Source organism: Chelmon rostratus, chromosome 21, assembly GCF_017976325.1.
Source record: "Chelmon rostratus isolate fCheRos1 chromosome 21, fCheRos1.pri, whole genome shotgun sequence".
Lineage (NCBI taxonomy): Eukaryota > Metazoa > Chordata > Actinopteri > Chaetodontiformes > Chaetodontidae > Chelmon > Chelmon rostratus.
The window spans coordinates 3,266,122-3,287,216 of NC_055678.1; the positions used below are offsets into that span (position 1 = coordinate 3,266,122).

General features: G+C 43.9%; 1 protein-coding gene across 2 annotated transcripts in view; it reads left to right on the forward strand.

Moving 5' to 3' along the window:
* The window catches only part of stxbp4 (syntaxin binding protein 4), a 45,169-nt gene extending 25,708 nt beyond the window's left edge, over positions 1-19,461 (forward strand). The window contains exons 17-22 of one of the 2 annotated variants that reach the window (XM_041962837.1): positions 1,929-2,108; positions 5,161-5,277; positions 5,937-5,986; positions 8,548-8,684; positions 17,739-17,796; positions 18,676-19,461. In XM_041962837.1, the coding sequence (XP_041818771.1) occupies positions 1,929-2,108; positions 5,161-5,277; positions 5,937-5,986; positions 8,548-8,684; positions 17,739-17,796; positions 18,676-18,829 (696 nt within the window). In that variant the 3' untranslated portion in view covers positions 18,830-19,461. Of the gene's footprint in view, positions 1-1,928; positions 2,109-5,160; positions 5,278-5,936; positions 5,987-8,547; positions 8,685-8,830; positions 11,229-17,738; positions 17,797-18,675 lie in introns of those variants that run through there. The other variant, XM_041962836.1, reaches the window with a different exon arrangement.
* The last annotated feature ends 1,634 nt before the right edge of the window (positions 19,462-21,095 follow it).

Genomic DNA, 21,095 nt, shown 5'->3' on the forward strand with positions numbered 1-21,095 from the left:
CTCTGAGGATCACTTTACTATCTGATGAGCGCAGTGCTGCAGGAGTGCTCCAGTGTTGGTTTCAGTGCTGGACGGTTAGAGTTACTGGTTTCCAGTGTTGCAACAGTGTTGGGAGTGGTTGCTTCCCAGTCAAGAGGGGTTATGGTGTCTAATTGTTGCGGGTGTCTGTTTCACCACCCTGACTGTTATGTAACTTCCACTGTAAAGGCTGGTTTTCCCCTCTTGGCCTCACACACTGACTGTACATAAACTGGAGCTTTGCTGAAACCAGATGGACGGAGTCACTGCTCACCAGAGCCCAACAACACCTTCAAGATGATTAACTGGAGTTCACAGTCAATAATGAATTAACTGGTAAAACCGAACGTTACCTGTTTGGTACAGTGTCAATCTGTTAGGAAGCACAAATCTAGAGTAGATAAAAAAACACTTGAATTGATCAGTTTCAGATTGATTACAACACCAAAGTCCCCAAATCTGATAATTTCAGTATAAGACCTTTGATCAAAAAACAATAAATATGTTTAAAACTGTTGTCGCAGTGATACAGAAACCTGTAAAAAGGTTCATGCAGAAGCATCAGGTTTGTGCTTTCAAACAAAATTAAATGATTAATAGTTGATTAACAGAACATTAATTGACGGTAATTCTTTCACAATCAGTTAGTCGTTTATCGTGAGTCATTCATGGAGCAGAAATATCAAATATTCTGTGTTTGTGGCTTCTGATTTCAGGACTTGTTCTATTTATTTCTTTGTAAACTGAATGTTTTGGGTTGTTTGACTGAGCTGAACACGTCACCTTGGACCGGCTCAATCGATTATCTGTTAAAGAAATCAGCAGATGAATTGCTGGTGAATGTAAATGTTGTCTGCCTCAGGATGAATGTGGACGCGGTTCAGAGCCGGCCGGTGGTGTTATGTAAGAGGTCAGTCAGCTCTGATCTCACACTCACTCAGCTGTTTCCACTTCTATACTTGTGAGGACCTTCGCTGACATAATGCACCCCACCCGGCTCGATGGCAGAAAGTACAAACCCTCCACCCGTCCTGTCAGCCTGCAGTCAGGACGAGGGGCTGTGGCCTGTACAGCTGAAGACAAACAAACAGCCACAACCTGCCAACAAGCAAAGATGACCTGACTTTATGTTCAGCTGTCCAGCTTGATGCTCATCAGGATCCACACTGCTAACATAGCTCTGGACACAGCGTCCATCAGGCCACCTCTGTGTTCCAGACTCAAAGATCTCAGCAGCTGTTTGATGATTTTGATGAGGAGTTCAGGTTCCCCTCAGGATGAACTGTAAGAACTCTGCTGATCCTCAGACTCTTCATCCAGCGCCATCATCAGGTCAACATGTTCAATACTTGATGATCAAATACCACTCAGTTATACTGCAGTAAGACTGCAAACCTGTACCTGTTGGGAGTGAGTTCAGTCACTTTGTCTTGAATGTACGAGTGAATGAAAAAACAGCGTCACATGACTGTTTATTCACTCTGCAGGATCGACAGGAATTAAACATATCAGTCTTTCCTGTTCTGGTTTCCCAGGTGATGTAGTTTCCCAAATGCTGGTGACCTTATCAAAGACAGAAATATGCTGAGAGGTGACAGGTCTGGGCGAGTCCCGCTGGGACACAACTTCACAGCCTGCTGATCCAGTGAAACCTCCCCGAGACCGAAGCAAAGAGCTTCGTCACACTAACTCACCCTGACACCAAGAATTCAGAATCATGACTCCAGCACCTCCAAAGAGTTATGAGGCTTAAGAAGCTTTGAACCGGTCCCGAACACACCACTGAGGCCTGCTGATGCTCTGCTGAGTAGTCTGTTCATTGTTGAGCTGTGATGATGAAGCTCTGTTCTCCTCTGTCCTCCCTCACTTCCCTCCTTCACCCTGTCCTCTTCCTCCTTCCTCTGCGGCAGGAAGTAAAACTCGGAGCGGAGGAGAGTCGGGCTCTCAGGACTCGGATCCAGCTGGCCGAGGCGGCTCAGAAACAGGCGAGGGGGATGGAGATGGACTACGAGGAGGTGATCCACCTGCTGGAGGCCGAGATCGCGGAGCTGAAGACCCAAAGAGTGGAGCAACCGGTGTCGACCAATAAGGTGACCAACCTGAATGGCTGGTGGGTGGAGCCAGGTGCTCTGATGGTCAGGAGCATAGCTGACGTCGGTTAAACTCCGTCTTTGTTTATGTTCACACAATGCCGGATCAGAAGCAGATCCCTCTGTACAGCTTTGCAGGTTTTCAGGTTTACATTTTCTTGATGAGCTTCCTCTTGTGACCAAGTCTAAAATAGCCAGCAAGTTTTAAGCACATTTAGGAAATTCTGGGAAATTGCCTGTAATGTGAATCAGATAATGCACAGCAGGTAGTTTACAGCCAGTAGTTTCCAGCAGGTGGTTAACGGCAGGTGGTGTACTGCAGGTGGTGTACAGCAGGTAGTTTACGTCAGGTAGTTTACTGCAGGTAGTTTACAGCAGGTAGTTTACAGTCGGTAGTTTACAACAGGTAGCTTACCCCAGGTAGTGTACGGCAGGTAGTTTACAGCCGGTTGTTTACAGCAGGTAGTTTACAGCAGGTAGTTTACAGCCGGTTGTTTACGGCAGGTAGTTTACAGCAGGTAGTTTACGTCAGGAAGTTTATGTCAGGTAGTTTACAGCAGGTAATTTACCCCAGGTAGTGTATGGCAGGTAGTTTATAGCCGGTAGTTTACAGCCGGTAGTTTACAGCCGGTTGTTTACGGCAGGTAGTTTACAGCAGGTAGTTTACGTCAGGAAGTTTACGTCAGGTAGTTTACAGCAGGTAATTTACCCCAGGTAGTGTATGGCAGGTAGTTTATAGCCGGTTGTTTACAGCAGGTAGTTTACAGCAAGTAGTTTACGGCAGGTAGTTTACAGCAGGTAGTTTACAGCAGGTAATTTACCCCAGGTAGTGTATGGCAGGTAGTTTACAGCAGGTAGTTTACGGCAGGTAGTTTACAGCCGGTAGTTTACAGCCGGTTGTTTACGTCAGGAAGTTTACGTCAGGTAGTTTACAGCAGGTAATTTACCCCAGGTAGTGTATGGCAGGTAGTTTATAGCCGGTTGTTTACAGCAGGTAGTTTACAGCCGGTTGTTTACAGCAGGTAGTTTACGGCAGGTAGTTTACAGCCGGTTGTTTACGGCAGGTAGTTTACAGCAGGTAGTTTACGTCAGGAAGTTTATGTCAGGTAGTTTACAGCAGGTAATTTACCCCAGGTAGTGTATGGCAGGTAGTTTATAGCCGGAAGTTTACAGCCGGTAGTTTACAGCCGGTTGTTTACGGCAGGTAGTTTACAGCAGGTAGTTTACGTCAGGAAGTTTACGTCAGGTAGTTTACAGCAGGTAATTTACCCCAGGTAGTGTATGGCAGGTAGTTTATAGCCGGTTGTTTACAGCAGGTAGTTTACAGCAAGTAGTTTACGGCAGGTAGTTTACAGCAGGTAGTTTACAGCAGGTAATTTACCCCAGGTAGTGTATGGCAGGTAGTTTACAGCAGGTAGTTTACGGCAGGTAGTTTACAGCCGGTAGTTTACAGCCGGTTGTTTACGTCAGGAAGTTTACGTCAGGTAGTTTACAGCAGGTAATTTACCCCAGGTAGTGTATGGCAGGTAGTTTATAGCCGGTTGTTTACAGCAGGTAGTTTACAGCCGGTTGTTTACGGCAGGTAGTTTACAGCAGGTAGTTTACGTCAGGTAGTTTACAGCAGGTAGTTTACGGCAGGTAGTTTACGTCAGGTAGTTTACAGCAGGTAGTTTAAAGCCGGTAGTTTACAGCCGGTTGTTTACGGCAGGTAGTTTACAGCAGGTAGTTTACGTCAGGAAGTTTACGTCAGGTAGTTTACAGCAGGTAATTTACCCCAGGTAGTGTATGGCAGGTAGTTTATAGCCGGTTGTTTACAGCAGGTAGTTTACAGCCGGTAGTTTACAGCCGGTTGTTTACAGCAGGTAGTTTACAGCAGGTAGTTTACGTCAGGAAGTTTACGTCAGGTAGTTTACAGCAGGTAATTTACCCCAGGCAGTGTATGGCAGGTAGTTTACAGCAGGTAGTTTACAGCAGGTAGTTTATAGCCGGCTGTTTACAGCCGGTAGTTTACAGCAAGTAGTTTACGGCAGGTAGTTTACAGCAGGTGGTTTACAGCAGGTAGTTTACAGCCGTTTGTTTACAGCCTGTAGTTTACGGCAGGTAGTTTACAGCAGATAGTTTACGACAGGTGGTTTACAGCTGGTAGTTTACAGCAGGTTGTTTACAGACGGTTGTTTATGGGAGGTAGTTTATGGCGGGCAGCCTGCAGCAGGTTAATCAGACAGTGATGAGTGGCTGCTGCTGCTCAGTGAGCCCTTTCATATTTCACAGTCATTTGCTTGTTCATGTTATTATTAATGTTCATGCATCAGTGCTCTGTAATAGAAAGTTGTTTCATTCAGATAATACAGAACACTTTTTGATGTGTCCATCGCTGTTATCTCCCTCTGCTCCCCCTCCCTCCCTCCTGGTTTTGGTTTCTTCCTCCATCATCAGCAGTGAATCTGGGTCAGTGTTTTGCTTCGTCTTATTCAGTGACAGGGTTTGGTTTTTTTTTAGAAATCTGGCTAGCAACATGCAGGTCATCGCTGGCTCGCTGCTGATGGCGAGCAGACGAGCTGAGCCGACGCCGCAGGGAAACCGACTTTTACAGATCTGCAGGAGAAGAAGCTTTTTCTGCTGTGCTGTAAATATTATGACACGCTGCAAACAAAGCACTGACTCAGGCTTTTCCCTGCAGAGGGAAGTCGCTGCTCAAACTGCTCCAGTTTCCATTTTCCAATAAAGAAATCCACAGTTTCAACCTTTGTTTTCCATCAGAGTCAAAGAATCAGCCGTCTGCAACAAACCTCAGTCCTGCTAGTCCTGCTCCATAAACTCTTAACGTGTTGTTTTATCACAGTCAGCTGCAGAGTGCTGAACTGATGCTCTTTTCTGGATGGTTCAATCATTGTGCACTCCTGACGTATTACATGCCGACACTCTTATCCGTGAAGTGGATGGAATCAAGCAATGGACAACGAGGGAAAAACACTCCCCCGTCTTTACAAATGGTTCAGCGTCAGCGAAGAAGAGTGTGCATTGACAGAATTGTTGCTCTGTTTTGATCCAGGAGGAGATGGACGAGCTGAAGAAGAGAGTGGCCGTCCTGGAGTGTCAACTACGGAAGAGCGATGCGGCCAAAAAGGGCTTTGAGATGTCAACAGGAAAACTTCTGAGTTTCGTGGAGGTAAACAGTCAGATAAATCGACATATTCAGACTCAAACCAGCAGTGAATGCTAGCTGCTAACTGCTAACAGCTCTGTGTGTGTCACAGCCTGATCTTCTTCCTCTGAGTCATAAACACAATCAATGAGCCTCACTGTTCCTTCATCACCATGAACACACACACTGTAGTTTATTCTGACTCAGTCCCACACACACACCGTTCTGCTGCCACAAACACTCACTACAGCACACAATGTGGATTCATCCGCCGCTGCAAATAGTCCCCAACAAATGCTCTATTTCCTACTGTTTATTTGAGAGCCACAGACAGGAAGTGGTGACAGACACACTAACATGTTTGTTTGAGTCTGAATGTGAAATTTAATGACAATCATAAAATAATGAAAAGCACCAGACTTCTTTTTTTACTTTGATGTTTTTGTCTGATGAGTGTGTTAGTAGAAATATTTGTTACACTTCTGCATACAAAAGTAAAAAAAAAATCAATACTAATGTGAAGGTCAGAAGACAGTTTCACCTTCAGGTCAGGGATATTTCGCTTGAGAGGAAACTTCCAGCAGGAAGTTATAGATAGTTGATGTAATAATCCACAGTGCAGCTGGAAAGAACAACAGACAGTCATGTTTTCTTTGTTTTCTTTTGTTTCTGTGTGACTGAAGAATGTTCAAGAGTTCCTGCTTGAAAGCCACGGACCAACGAAGAGCTACAGGTAGTGTGTGTGTGTGTGTGTGTGAGTGTACGTGTGTGTGAAAGCGAGCCACTATTTGACTAGCCGTTTGTAGCGGCTATGCTAATGATTCACATTTGGTGAGTTGCTAAACTGGTTGCCGTGAGCGACCACCAGATCAGCATCATGTGTGTGTTTCCAGGATGTTTTACTGTGTGTGTGTTTATGTGTGTGCTACTTTTTTTGTATACGCGACAGTGTGTGTATGCAGTGGTGGAGACGTGTGTGTGTGTGTGTCATTACTTGAGTATATGAGGACATTTGTACAATGTGTATGTGTGTTTATTTGTGTAACTGTGTGTGTGTGAGAGAGAGAGACAGTGTGTGTTTGTGCTGCTTCTTTATGTTTATGTGATTGTGTGTGTGTATATGTACAGTCATGGGATATATGTATGCACATAAATACACACGTGCAAGTGTGTTTGCAGCTGTATTGTTGGTGTGTTTCCATGTGTGCATAACCACAGGTTATTTGTACACTGTGTGTGTGTGTGTGTGTGTGTGTCAGACACTGGAGACACATAATGAGAGATCCTGCAGAGAGCAGAGCCCATTAGCTCAGTTAACACACACACACTCAGTGGTCCGGCTTGGCCCACTTCAGCCCAGGTTAGCTCCTGTTAATGGCCGCCCGCGGCGTGCAGCGGTGTTATGGAACGTCTTGACCTGCGGTGAGAGTGTGAGGTCAGACTGAGACTACAGCACCACAGAAGAAGAAGAAGGAGTAGAAGAAGAGACTTTTTGCTTTCACGCTGAACATGAGACACCATCATTAAACATCACCCATCATAGCTGTCGTTACTTCCTTATTTCCTTCAGTTCTTCTTTGCTTCCTTTTTCCTCCTCCTTGATTCCTGAAATCTTTTTTCTTCTTCTGCTTCCTTCCTTTTCCCTCTTTCCTTTTGTCCACTCTCATCCCTGTATTCCTTACATCTTTCCTCATTTAACATCTCTTCTTCCTTCTTGCTTCCTTCCTTTGTTTGCTTTTAGTTTTTCTTTGTTTTTTTCTTTGCACCTTTCTTTCATTCCTACACTTCTTTATATCTAAGCTTCTTTCCTTTCATGCATCTTAACTTCCTTCTTTTCTCCCTATTGCTTCTGTCCTTGCTCCATTCCTTTAACCTTTCCTGTGCTTCCTTCTGTCCTTCCTTGATTCCTTGTGTCTTTTCTGTCTTTCTGTCTGATCCTCCCTCCTCTCATCCTTCCTTCCTCCCCTGGAGTTGAGTTCGGCTCACAGTTTGTGAACCATGACAACGTGAACTGGTCTCAGCTCCTTCTGGCCGGTTGTGTAAGTGTGATTCTGGAAATCAGGTCAATCGGTCATGTTATTAAGTCACCCAGCTCTGGCACCTCCTGCCTGGGCTCCTTTTATTTCAGTCCAGGTCAGTGGGACACCTTGACTTGTCTTTCATAACGGTGGGACCCCCTGCTCATGTTTTCCTTTTTATTCACCTGTCCTGTTTCTAGGCCACTCGTAACAGGAAATGTAGGGTGTCCAACCGTTAGGTTCATTGAGAGAAGCACAGATCAGGTGTTGTTCCACTTTCTTATAATAAATGTCTCCGATCTGCCCATTCACTCTCACTTAATGAGTTCTTTTGATAACTCTGAATATTATTCTCATTAAAGCTGTTAGTCACCTTGACTCTCATGCTGTAATAAAGAAAAAAGGTTCAGAGAAAAGAAAATATCCCTCAGGACAGAAAATGTAATGAGTCGAGGAGCTGAGAGTTTCAGGAAACGAATAATGAACTTTAAAACGGCGTGAATGCTGCGTTCACCCTCTTTGTTTTGGGCGGACCGCAGTGTTAACTGATGGGAGTGAAGCTGTGAGCGTGAACGCGCTCAGGTCTGTGAATAACAGCTGCAACCATGGCGACGTGGTGACTACAGCAGCTTCACGAAGTGTTTTTAGCTCGCTCAATCCTTCAAACAACTGGAGGTGTGAGCTTATTCATCAGGCTGTTATTCATCAGTTTATTTCGAGCTTTTAGTGTGCCATGTTTTTTAAATGGTCTGTTTCTGTGTGTTCCTGGAAGCTCATCAGCTCAACACAACAACATTTACTTAAAAAGGCAAAAGATTTGATTTTGCATTCTACAACAGACCTGATGTGACAGTAGTTCACTGCTGAATCGTTTTAAACAAACACAAATGCACGCTGTGGCGTCTGTCAGCCAATCACATGACACACTGACAATAAATCTGATAAATATATGACCTCTTTGTGAACACACAGCAGGATTCATCCTCTGGGTACCATGAATGTTGGTACAACATTTCAGATTTGTTAAACACAATCCATGGTGCAGTTGTTGAGATCTTTCAGTGTGGATCAAAGTGGTGGACTGACAGAGCTGCCATTAATAAACCTTGTTACTAGCTGCTGTTTTAAAGTGTTTAAGCAGCACGTTATCGGCTTGTGAGCAGAATCAGAAGACAAACATGGCCCCTCACTAAGGTCATGTATCACCATGGCTCCGTCTGTGGCTGTTTGTAGTCGTAGTCTTTCACCGCTGACGTGTCCGTCTGTCTTTTCGCAGCTCCGGGGACGTTAAAGTCGGAGCGTCGTCTCAAGCCCTCCCTCCTCGCTACAAGAAGACTCCCTGGACTTCGGCCACGCTCGCCCAGGAGGCGAAGGAGCTCACCCGGACCGTCAGAGCCATCCTGGAGGTCGACTGTAAGTGAGCTCAACCTTCTCTGCTCGCCTACACGCATGCAGGTCTGCATGTCCTCCTCTTCCTCTCTGTTTCTCTGCCGCCCTGCATGCGACTCTCACCGGATGAAACCAGACTGATCCCGCCAACCTGCTGCTCCCCGTTTCAGTGCTGACCTTCTAGAGGACCCGGCTGTAGCAGAACAAAGTCAGCAAGTCTCTGAGACGTCAGCAGGAACTCGACAGCCAACCGTGAACCCGAACCTCTTCCCTGACAAGTCCTCATCTCCTCAGAACCTGCTAGCAATGGACTCATGTCTTAACTCTGCATGACACTGTTCTGTTTCTGTCCAGCTGCACATTTATTACTGCACATTTCTGCATAGTCAGAACAAACTAAGCAGCGGTTTTATTCCAGTGTTTTAACCTGAATAATGTGGAGAAGAAGTGTGGAGTCATTGTAGTTCAAATTCATAATCTGCATAATGGACTCGTTACTCAAACTGCAGTTTTTTCTGAAAAAGTTTCTCCAAACAACCAGGTGAGACACCTGCAGGACGTTCTGACAGGTTAATACACTGGAAGGAGACAGTTGCAAAGTCGATGGACTACATGAAGGTTAAAAGATTTTGCCCACTGGTCACCTTATTAATGATGCAATGAGAGTAATGGAATCAGAACTGTCTGTTAAATCTTCGGGTTACAGGATGTTGACAAACTGTCTTGATAGTTCTGACCTCTGAGGAAACTGAGACCTGAACCCAGAGAGTCCAGAATGGAGGAAGCTCCTGTAGCTGTTGTGTTTCCAGGCAGCTCTGAGACAGCAGTCGGTATGATTCCAGCTTCCATAACACAGTGAACCTGTCTACCAATATGCAACCCAGCTAATAAGCTAACCAGTTAAATAGCTAGCAGAGGGATCCAGCATGTTCCTGGCTGACTGGCATGTTAGCCGTTAGTTTGTTGTCTAGAGTAATTTACAAACTATCTGCTGTGCCGATAGTCAGAAAAGTTGCTGTTCCACTTTTCCGATATGAGCAAGGATTTAAGATGCTGGTTGGCCAAATCATTTTGGCTTATTGAGTTAGCCTGAAGGAGTGAGTTAGCCTAAAGAAGTGAGTTAGCATAAAGAAGCCTAAATAGGTGAGTTAGCCTGAAGGAGCAAGTTAACCTAAAGAGGCGAGTTAGCCGAAAGAGCTAAGCTATCCTAAAGAGGTGAGTTAGGCTAAAGGGGTGAGTTAGCCTAAAGGAGCAAGTTAGCATAAAGAAGTTACTTATCCTAAATAGGCAAGTTAGCCTAAATAGGTGAGTTAGCCTAAAAAGCTAAGTTATCCTAAAGAGGTAAGTTAACCTAAAGAGGCCAGCTAGCCAAAAGAGCTAAGTTATCCTAAAGAGGTGAGTTAGGCTAATGGAGTGAGTTAGCCTAAAGGAGCAAGTTAGCCTAAAGGAGCGAGTTAGCATAAGAAAGTGACTTAGCCTAAATAGGCGAATTAGCCTAAATAGGCGAGTTATCCTAAAGAGGTGAGTTAGCCTAAAGAGCTAAGTTAGCCTAAAGAGGTGAGTTAGGCTAAAGGAGTGAGTTAGCCTAAAGGAGCAAGTTAGCCTAAAGGAGCGTTATCCTAAAGAGGTCAGTTAGCGTAAAGGGGCAAGTGAGCCTAAAGAGCAGGTTAGCCTAAAGAGGTGAGTTAGCCTGAAGAGGCAGGTTAGTCTAAAGAGGTGAGTTAGCCTAAAGAGGTGAGTTAGCCTAAAGAGGTGAGTTAGCCTGGCAGTTTAGTTTTCAAATGTAAAGATTTCAGCTTGTTCAGTTAATGTATCTTTAAGTTCTTACTTTCAACAAGTCAGCTAGGATTATCAGACAAGCTATTTAAAGCTAAAGTGTTAGCGTTCATCAAAATCCAATCCAGAAATGTGCCAAAACAGATCAAATCAATTGTGGGTAAAGTGAGCAATGGACAAAACCGCCAAAAGTCTGGTGTAGCCCTGTAAAGTTTACCCAACCTCCGTCTGTTTAGCATCATCATATCTTCATTTAGCAAACAGAATGAAACAATAGGAAACTTTAAAGTCACAGTATCATATGGTTGCCATGTACCGTAGCTAACGTTCTGCTGCAGAGCGAGCTAATACAGTTAGACAATAACCTACAGTAGCTTTCTGTCTGTCTCGCTGTCATTTAATCAATGTTTAGCTTTGTGTTTGAGTGGCTGGACGCTTGTGTTCGTGCAGTAGATTAGCCAGCAAAACAAAGCGTAGACGCATCCTCAAACAGTCGAAAAGGAGAAATCCTAAAAAAAGAGGAGTGCAGATGGGATGAAGGCATGCGGTAAAGGAGCCACGACACCCACATGGAAATCCAGCCATAACGCTCTGATACCAGCAGGGATTAAAGGACTCTTAGGCGCTTTTTCATGTTTGGAGTTATTTGCTGTTTGTCCTTCATCGTTTTATGAGTAAACACTCTGAAACAAATGATCCACAGATTACGAGTTGTTCTTTCCAAAGAACACCAGCCACCTGAAGCTCAACCTGTGTAAAATCTCATCATAATTTCTGCACTATTTCACAGACTGTAGCTGCTGTCAGATCAGCAGGCTGTGAACGATATAAACGAATACAAACACTTTAACTTGACTGCCACAGCATCAAGTGTTCCCAACATGGTTTGACTGAGAAGCAAAGACTAATTACTATTATTATTACCAGAGATGAGTCAGAGACCCCACTGAAGAGCCATTTCCTGTACAGTATATGTGTCACATGGGTGTTACCATGTGTCACTGACACGCCCCGTTAAGAGACCAGTGCAACCATTAAATCTGTACTGTGCCTACTGGTGTGTTTTAACATTGCAAGCAATAGTCCACCAGTAACATGTCAGCGTTAAAAATGCCCAATGAGGATGGGGGGTGCCGACCACGCCCACTTGGGACACAGGAAGCGAAACCATTTCACACCATTAGCGCAGCTCGAAATGGGTGATCTTGTTATTCTAGAACATCTTTGTTGTTACACCACAGGTTGATTAAGAATTTTCCTTCCTGTAGAAGGCAAACGATAAGTGTACTGTGAAACAGATAACTGACCCTTCCTAAACCCCTCCTCCAAACAGCAGCTGTCCAATTAGAGCTTAGTAACTAGCCAGGTACCAGCAGACCTGTCAAGGTTTGCATTTCTTTATACTTGTTTGGATGGAGTGAAGGATTTCCAGGAAATATACAGAACCAGTTGGTAGTTGGAAGCATTTTCAGAAAATACACAGAGCCGGGGTCTAGTCTGTGCTGGTTTAGGGGGCTTTGGGAGCTCTGCAGCAATTACACAGAGCCCTTCATACTCTCCTCAGAGGGGCTGAAGAGAGCGTCAGAGTCTGTGGCTACTTCAGGGGGCCTGGGAGTTTGGACCACTCCCGGTAAATTCATGACACCGGTGGGGCCTGAGACTATGAAGCTCTCCGAGCAAAGATGCAGCGCCAGCATAGAGTTGAGGTGAAGGTGGGACCGCGAGGACAGAACCGTGCTGTGCATCAGCAGCCGTCTACCCAGGCTGGACGTCCTCATTGACCCGGTGTGCCTGAAATCAGCTGTTACTGTGTTTGAAGTGTATTCAGCAGCTTGCTTGTCAGTGAGTCGCTTGTTATTATCATATCAGAAGGTTAATAAAACATCACGCTGAATGTTTTTGTAACTCACTGACACACATTGTTGTTTTTATCCATTAACTGACATAGAAAACAGGCTATTGCTCATATTTAGAGTGATATCTTCTATTCTGTGCCATGAGAGCCAGAGATTAGAAGAGCTGTGCAGAATGAAAATGAATGACATAAAAAGAGGAATATTGCAGTTACTGTTAATTTATAAAATCTGACATATTTAGCGTGAGCAAAAATCAGTTTTCTTGAGATGAGATTTGGTGTAATCGGTGGAAATAGGCCTGCAGGTTCAGAGCTTTCCTGACAAATACACAAAGCTTCAAATCTCAGCTGCTGCTCGAGCCAGAAAAATATCACAGATTCTGTGTCCTCAATGACGCTGAAGTTTGTCCAACGCCGTTTGCATTCAGCCGGCAGGATGTGGGTTTTTGACACAGTCACCTAATTTCCCTCCATCAGCGCGTCGGCGGGAGGACGTGGGCGCACTTACATAATTAACAGCCGTGGTTCAGGATCACAGACGTCCTCCATCATTCACTCTGTCCTGATAGAAGAAATGGAGATGGAGGCACAAACACAGAGAAAGTAGGTCAGCCTGATCTGCTTCACTGTGTGTGTGTGTGTGTTACAATCACCTGTAGCCCGTCTTCATCACAGCCCTTGTTGCTTGGAGACGTGTTCTGCTTTAAAATCGTAAAGCTTGTAACTGCAGGAACCACACACACACACACACACACACAGAGAGCCAGCAGGGACACTTCAGACTGAGCAGTTTCAAACACATCAGCTTCATTCATTCATTGTTTGCAAGCAGGGACTCGGACGTGTTACCATGACGACCGTGTCCCTCCCATGACTTCCATTCAAACGCAGCTGCTCTGCACTTACTGAAATACATGTTAAGGGTCAAGAATGCTGTTTGGATTTCAGGTTTTTCTTTATCAAACATGTTCACCGTCGACATCCATTAACCATGATCGTTGTGCTGTAGGTGAAACAACACGCTGGCTTCCTCCTCGTGATTTCTTTGAACCAATCAGAACTAACCACAGGATGCAGCGACAGTGCTCCTGCAGGGAAACTTGTTTTGGTGGAAGATTTGCACACAGCTGCTAGCTGCTTGTTCACATTGTGCAGCTAGCAACGAGGTTAGCGTGCAGGTTGCTTCCTCGGAGGCTGTTGTTGTTGGTTCATGTAGCGATGGGGAGTTTAAAAACAGTAACATGCACATAGCGGGAGGGGAGAAGAACATGGGCTAATACGACAGTCAATTGACAGCGCCCTCTAGAGGGCGTAGTAATAACGACGGCAGTATACAAGAAAGTCAGGTACAGGAGTACAGGAAGTCGCTGTTTGTTTCCTGTTAACAACCATCAGCCAATGGCGGTTCAGCATGGTCTTCAGTGACCTCGCAACCGTGACAAAGAAGGTCTGACCTTCTTTAACCTGAACCCTGATCTTCATCTAAAGCAAACAGTTTGTTTTCATACCTGAGCCGAACTGAACTGCACCCACAGCTCCGTCAGGTCGTTCAGTTTCCATCAGACTCGTCAGACATCGTGAGGAACTCACTCGTCCACTCGAGGTCGAGGACAACATTCACACGTGTTGTTATCAGGAACAGGTGAGTGTGTTTACCTGCACCAGTTTCCTGGTTTTGTTTTTGGAGTGGCCCACTTATGTGTTGCACATTCCGCTTTCAGAGAACTAGATTAGACCTCATCCTGGTGTTGAGAAACCTGGACGTGTTACCTGGAGAACCCTGAAAGAAACCAGGATACTGTGGCATGTTAACACATGATCCAGGCTTCTGATGACTCTCTGCCGATAGACACACCTGCACACAGGTGATCATGAACCTGGATACTCTCGTCATCATGTAAACACCAGAACCAGTTTTAGAGCCTCAGGTTCGTATCAGGGAGGAAACGATGATGAATGATTAAAATGGATTTCAGCATCTGACTGATTGACTGAACCTGCTGAACATTAATAACACAGAATAACGAACAGATCTGCAGGCGACTGAAGATTTCAGCCTGTCGGACCTGAATATGAAACAATAATCAGAGATAATAAATATCACGGTCATTAAATATGTGAAGCCCAGTGGACAAGACAGATTATTCTCATTCTCATCTTATTACTTATGTTAGGATGGTTTGTTTCTGAGCAGACGAAGCTCAAATGACCGATTCTTTGGACTTTGGACTGAACATTTGAGTCATTTAAGAATATTTTTAACCAGAAAATGCAAAAGTTAGAGTTAGATGAATTGATTAGAATTAAATAATGTAAAAGCCCTATCAAATGCAGATATTTTTAAAAAATATAAAAACAAAAGTCATCTTTCTGTCTGCAGTTCGGTCGTCTGGAGTGTTTTCCACCAATCACAGTGAAGCTGCAGAGTGAATCAGTTTCAGTTTGTCTCACACAGTATGTGGACGCAGACCAACAGCTGAAGACACGGTCATGTTTGTCTGTGCAGCTGTCATTACAGTCTGTATCTCCGTGTTTCTGTTGCCATGACAACATAAATTAGTGAGCTGGACCGACGGTGTCTGTCAGGATCATTAAAACACAGATCTGCGTCCAAAACTACACCTACAGTGATTCTGATGAAATGCACATTTTGAGAAATGTTTCCAAAGTCAAATGTTTTCCTCCTTGAAATCAAATCTCGTGTTCAGACTGTGTAAGAGAGCAGCTGTCTGAGGAAATTAATGAACCTTTTAAACATGACACTTTATATTTGTGAGGTGTTTTTAAAGATTTCCGTCTTCAGTAGGAACCAATGAGCTGAGAGCCACAGACAGGAAGTCAGACGGCACTGAGAGACGGACCAACATGTTGTTGGTTCCAATTGTTGACAACACTTTGATATGAGTATTAGCATCATCACTTTCACCTGCTCCTCTTCCACCCGTCTGCAGGGAGGAACCTCGAACTCGTGTTGTTAGACAACACTCTTCACGGTGTTTATGTAGATCTCCAGTGGCGATTATGAAACTGTTTCCGACCGTTTCCATTAGCGCTCAGTTTAGCCAGAAGAAGCAATGGAGGAGAAATGATGGAGTTAAATCAGGCCAGAAGATGAAGGAAGGGTGTGTGTGTGTGTGTGTCTGTGTGTGATATGCTAATCTGAGTCAGCTGTCAAAGCCACAGCGTGTATATAAATGTGGATTTACAAATGTGTGTGTGTGTGTGTGTGCGACGGTGGCAGAAACACTTCCACTCAGATTAATAATAATTTGAGGATTCAAAATTAAAAACATGCAACATCATCATAAAATCCAAAGTAAAAACTCTGCTAATGAAATAAATACATGTTCAATCTGATTCATGTTTGTTTTTGTATTAAATTTTTGTCCTTAATTATGAAAATAAACCCTTTAAAACAGGATATAGCAGTGATGCTCACAGGTTCATTCAGTCTTGACTTTGTGCGACGCCTCCACCGTCTCATAATGATTAAGAAAATGCCGACTGATCGGCGTTTTGCATTTACATCAAGATGAAATGCTGTTAATTAAGAACCTGACAAGTTGCAAAAATGTTGATGTTGAACATGTTTTACTGACAGCTTATTTCGCTTGTTTGCTTCTCTTTCTGTGCGCTCTCCGCTCAAACTAACGTCAGCTTTTTCATGTTACGTTTGTATGTTTTTAGTCATAAAAAGTGTCTGAAAACCAAACAAAACGCAAAATCAGCCCAAAATCCTTCGTATAGTGGAATTAAACAGAGGCTGATTTTAATTCTCACATGGTCAACTCTGTAATCAGTGAAGCAGCATGCCGACATGCTCACAGTGACAGAGCTAACACACTGATGGTTCACACCTGACACCTGCCTCTCGTCCCCCTCGCCCCCCTCGTCAGCGCTCGACTGACGGGGTGAAACCTGGTCTGTAAAACGTACCGCAGAGCTTCACAGTCCGTATTCACAGCGACACAAAGCAGCTTCCCGGCTCGGATCGGGTGTCTTTGTGAACCACATTGTTGACTCCGTGTACGTACGCGAAGGTGATCGAGATGGAGCGCCTCGCTTCCTGTGGACGTTCAATCCAAACAAAGAGAAATGTAAAAGCAGCAGTTCAGGGTTTTGGGTGGGGGGACATCCTGGAACTGTTTCTTGATGGACAGGAAGAAGAAGTGGGTCATTATTACATAACCTGCTGAAATCTAATCTTTGAAATTCAGCTGAAACTGCTGATTCAACAGAGAAGAACATCCATTTGATTATTCTGGGGGAAAAAAACAGATTATGCTGAAGGACGATATTTATCTTTTTGAATGTCTGTTGCTAATGTCGTTAGCCATGCTAGTGGTTGGTCGCTCAGTCGGTCCAGACTGAAATATTCCAACAGCTACTGGACCAGATTTCATGAAATGTGGTTCATACGTTCATGTTCCCCCCAGGATGAACTGTATTAACTTTATTGATCCTCTGACTTTTCATGTAGCGCCACCATCAGGTCAACATATTGACGTGTCCAGTACTTTGGTTTATGACTGAACACCTGCAGAAATAATGACATTCCCATCAGCCTCAGCTGTACTTTGTGTACTTGTGTTTACTGCTAATTAGCAAATGTGAGCATGCTAGCATGCTAAGCAAAGATGATGAAACATCATAACATTGCACCTGCTAAACATCAGCATGTATCAGCAGCATATCACCAGCATGTTAGCATGGTGTCGTTAGCATGAGCTCAAGGCACCGCTTTGCCCAAAGACAGCATGACAGAGCTGCTAGCATGACGCAGACTCTTCAGGTTTGTGTTGTGGTTTAACACATGATGCTGCAGGAGTCAGTGGGAAGCGTCTCATGATGTTTGTTGTTTTCATCAGTCCCGTCGATATCAGCAGCTCTGTGCACAATATCTCAGAGAATCACGCGTCGTTCGGGTCCAGCAGACATGTGATCACGCACCATTTGTCATGTAGCATGTCAAACCCATCACTGGGCCCCTGGTCACCGATACAGCCTTCATCACAATCCCTCTTTTCTCTGAACATGTGAAGTGTTTGGTTTCAGCTTACGAGCTGATGTCTGCAGGGCATCATTTGAAACTTGCCCCCTTTTATTTGCTAAAATGGGGTTAAGAGACATTCATCCTGCAGCTCGTACAGTAAGTGCAGAGATGGGTGAGATACAGTGGAAAACTACAGTAGAATGGGTCTCAGGCTGAGAGGGTGGCGGCTCGTGGAATACTGGAGCTTCTCAGGGAAAACTGGATGGATGGAAACTCAATATTTCTGAGGGGTGTTTGGTGATCTGCTGGCCTGATTATGTCTCGAACCAGGAAAGGTGTAGAAAACTGAAGCTATGTACACATGATCTGAGCTGGATCCAGACAGATTCTTCAGTCTGGATCCAGAAACAGGAAATCCACTGAATGGTTTGATGATTTATTTTCCCCTCTGCAGGCCTTCCTTACGGCTGGGAGGAGGCCTACACTGCAGACGGAGTGAAATACTACATCAAGTAAGAGGAATCAGACATGTTCAAAGCCACTTGTGATCATGCACAGATGAACCTTTCAGAGGATCCTGATTAGAAGTGAAAATATTAAACCTTTAAAACGTCATTCGACCCCTAATCTGCACAAGATGAGTGAAAACAACATCAGAACGCGCCTTGGTGTGCATTTGTGCTGCAAATTCCTGAAGTTTGCAATTAATTCAATCACATAAAACCGACTGAGGCTAAATGTAATAATTACATATAAATGAACATGAAGAGGTCGTTACAGTTAGTGTCAAACAAATAAATAAAAATATACATGATATAATTTACATTAACAAAGAAAACAGGTCACACAATACAAAAATCCACACGTCTGTGAATCACACACACACCAGCATGAGCAGCCGTTGTACAGTATGTTGGACGAACCTCATAGCCTCATAATCAATAAAATACACAAATCAATAGATCAATAGAAGATGAAGAAACCCTGTGTGGTCATTTGAATATGAATATGTTTTTGACATCTTTGATGCTGCATTAAATGATTGATTTAGTTTAGAGCAAAAAATTATGCCTTTGAAGAAGTGAATTCACTACACTGAGGCTGTGAAAGCTAATCTGAGGAAGGATCAATTCTGGCTGTATAAGAGCTGCAGCCTTTGTCATCGAAACTGACGGAGTGCAAACATGAGAGCAGTCAGCTGACTGGAGGTCTGGTCCTGCCTGCAAGGAGAGCGTTTGATGAAACACTGCATGGTCAAACCAACGTTTGCCCGCTCTGGAAGAGAAAAAGCTTCCACGCGAATGGCTGCCGTTGCAGAGTGCACAGGTCGTGTTTGGTGACCAGTGACATTCAGAGAACTCATCTTGTGCTTTCCTTCTCACCCGTGACAGTCACATGACCCAGACGACATCATGGAGCCTCCCTGTGACAGGCGGCGGCGCCCCGGGACCTCCGGCTCCTCCGGAGAGCTCAGAGCTGGATGGAGATCGAGACGGGGAGGCGACGGACCGGAGGCCCAGCCCGTCCATTGAGACAGAGATGTAGAGACCTGCAGCAGACTGTCCCTCCTGTCCGACACTAGTGTTACTGATAGTTCACATTCAAATGTGCTGGTATTAAAAGATTGGCTCTGCTCTCATGTCTGTACAGTACATATGAAGCTACAGCCTGTTATCTTAGCTTAGCATAAAGACTGTCCAACAGCTAGCATCTCTAAAGTTCACTGATTAACACATTACATCTTGTTTTTTTAATTCAAGAGTAGAAACACACGGTTGTACTGGAGGTTTGTGTCCCCGCTTTCAGTATACATGCTAAGCTAAGCTAACCGGTTGCTGACTGTGGCTCCATGTTTGCTGTGAAGACGTGAGAATGAAGTCAATCTTTTATTAGACTTTTCCTTAAAGTTCTAATGGAGAGAATAAAGGTTTTGAAGATAACAAACTGAATGTTGTGTCAGTGATGATGCACAAGATGTTTCGAGTGTTTCATTAATATGTTGCTGTTGGATGGTTTGTTTGTTGGTATTTAAAGAAATTTCAGGGTTATTTTAGTGGGAGCAACATGAGATGAAGTATTACAGTTATTTACTTACCCGAGTATGTTATCTGGTTGTAAAGCTTCAGTCCCTTTAGTCCAACGTGTAGAAATGATATGAAAGTCATCATCAACATAATTAAATAAAGTTCTGCTGTCAGTCATCAGTGATTCAGCCTCAGCCTCAGTTCATATGTGTGGGATAATTGTTTTATTTCACTGGGCATTACAGAAAATCTTTATCAGACACCATTTCATGCAATACGGACCTTAGAGGAAGAAGGTACCTCGACGCCTCTTCTTGTGGAGTTTCTGATGTGTTCAGGCTCAGAATTGTTCTTCTTCACCACTTTGTCTGAGCTCTTTCATTACGACTCTGCTGTAGCTATTTGTCTCGCCTCAGTTTCCAGCCTTCGCTCACGCTGTTGATTGGTAGCAGAGCAGTCGGCGTGTTTTCACTCCCAGCGACAGGAAGTCTTTCTCAGTGGATAAAGCTATTCTGAGTCTCTGTTCCTCAGCTCTAAATTGTTCTTCAGGGTCACAATGAAGCCTGAAGTTTGCTGCCACAAGCTTGTCCAAACTAACAAGGAGTGTTTTTCCTCTCCTCAGTGGCTGAAGAGCAAAAGAACTGAGAGAAAAACAGCAGCAAGTCGACATTTCATCTTTCCCATGTGACAGAGAGAAGAAAAAGATGACAGAGGAGCCTCTCTGTAGTTCTTAACTGTTTATTTTCAACCTGAAACAGCATGTTTTTATGACCAGAACAGAAAAACTAGAACATGTGGTGTTACAAAGTGTTATAAAACCAAAGCTGAACTAATTGTTTAGATTTTTAATGGTCTGGTCAGCTGAAAGCGTCCTGTCAAAATAAGACTCAGCGAAGAGTTTTAGCTTTGAACTTTTAAAATCCGATACCAGTCTGGTAAAAATGAGCCTAAAACATCTATCCAAGACAAAACCAATGCCAACTGAAAGCTGTTCCTGAACCATTTGGAGTACATACATGAAAGGCAACACTCTGAACGTTTACCTCCAACAGTCAGAATCTCTGTAAGTGCTGTTGGCATAGACTAATCTGAAACTTATTAGCTGGACAATACAATGGAACCACAGCATGAAGCCATAGCCTAGTCCATGTTCATTAAAAACTGCTAATACCACAGAAACGGAATATTTTCATGTTTTCTCTTATGGTATATCTAGGCATCTTCCAAAAATAAGAAATTTACTATATATTTATCTAAATAAATATCTAGATTTATACTCATTCATTCTAAATTTCGGCCATCTATATTCATATTTAAGGTATCTATACCTATTCTTTGGCTGTATGTCTTTATATTGAGGCCATTTACTCTATTTATCCCTTTGAACTGTGTGTAATATCACTATTAGCACTGAAATCCTAAAGCACAGACAGACACACCCTGAAGTGGCTTATTGGCATGTTCAGAATTTCACTGGATGTTCGAAGTGTCGCCCATCTGCAAAATCGGATGCAATTGGCTAAATTTTCACACAGAGGAAGGGAAGGAGGCCCTTCTGTTCATCTCAGACTGTTATTGGCTGCTCTGTTCTCTAGGCTTCATGTGGCAGATCTGAGCTGTCTAATGGTGTAAACATGAATCTAACATTTGTGTCAGTAGACAAGAAGAATAATAAACAACAGTAAATTCTACTGTGGCCCGCATGCGGGCTGATGGATTGATAAGAGGTTAAGCACGCTGGCTAACTGGCTAACTAAGAGCTTCACTACCGTCATATTACAGCTGAA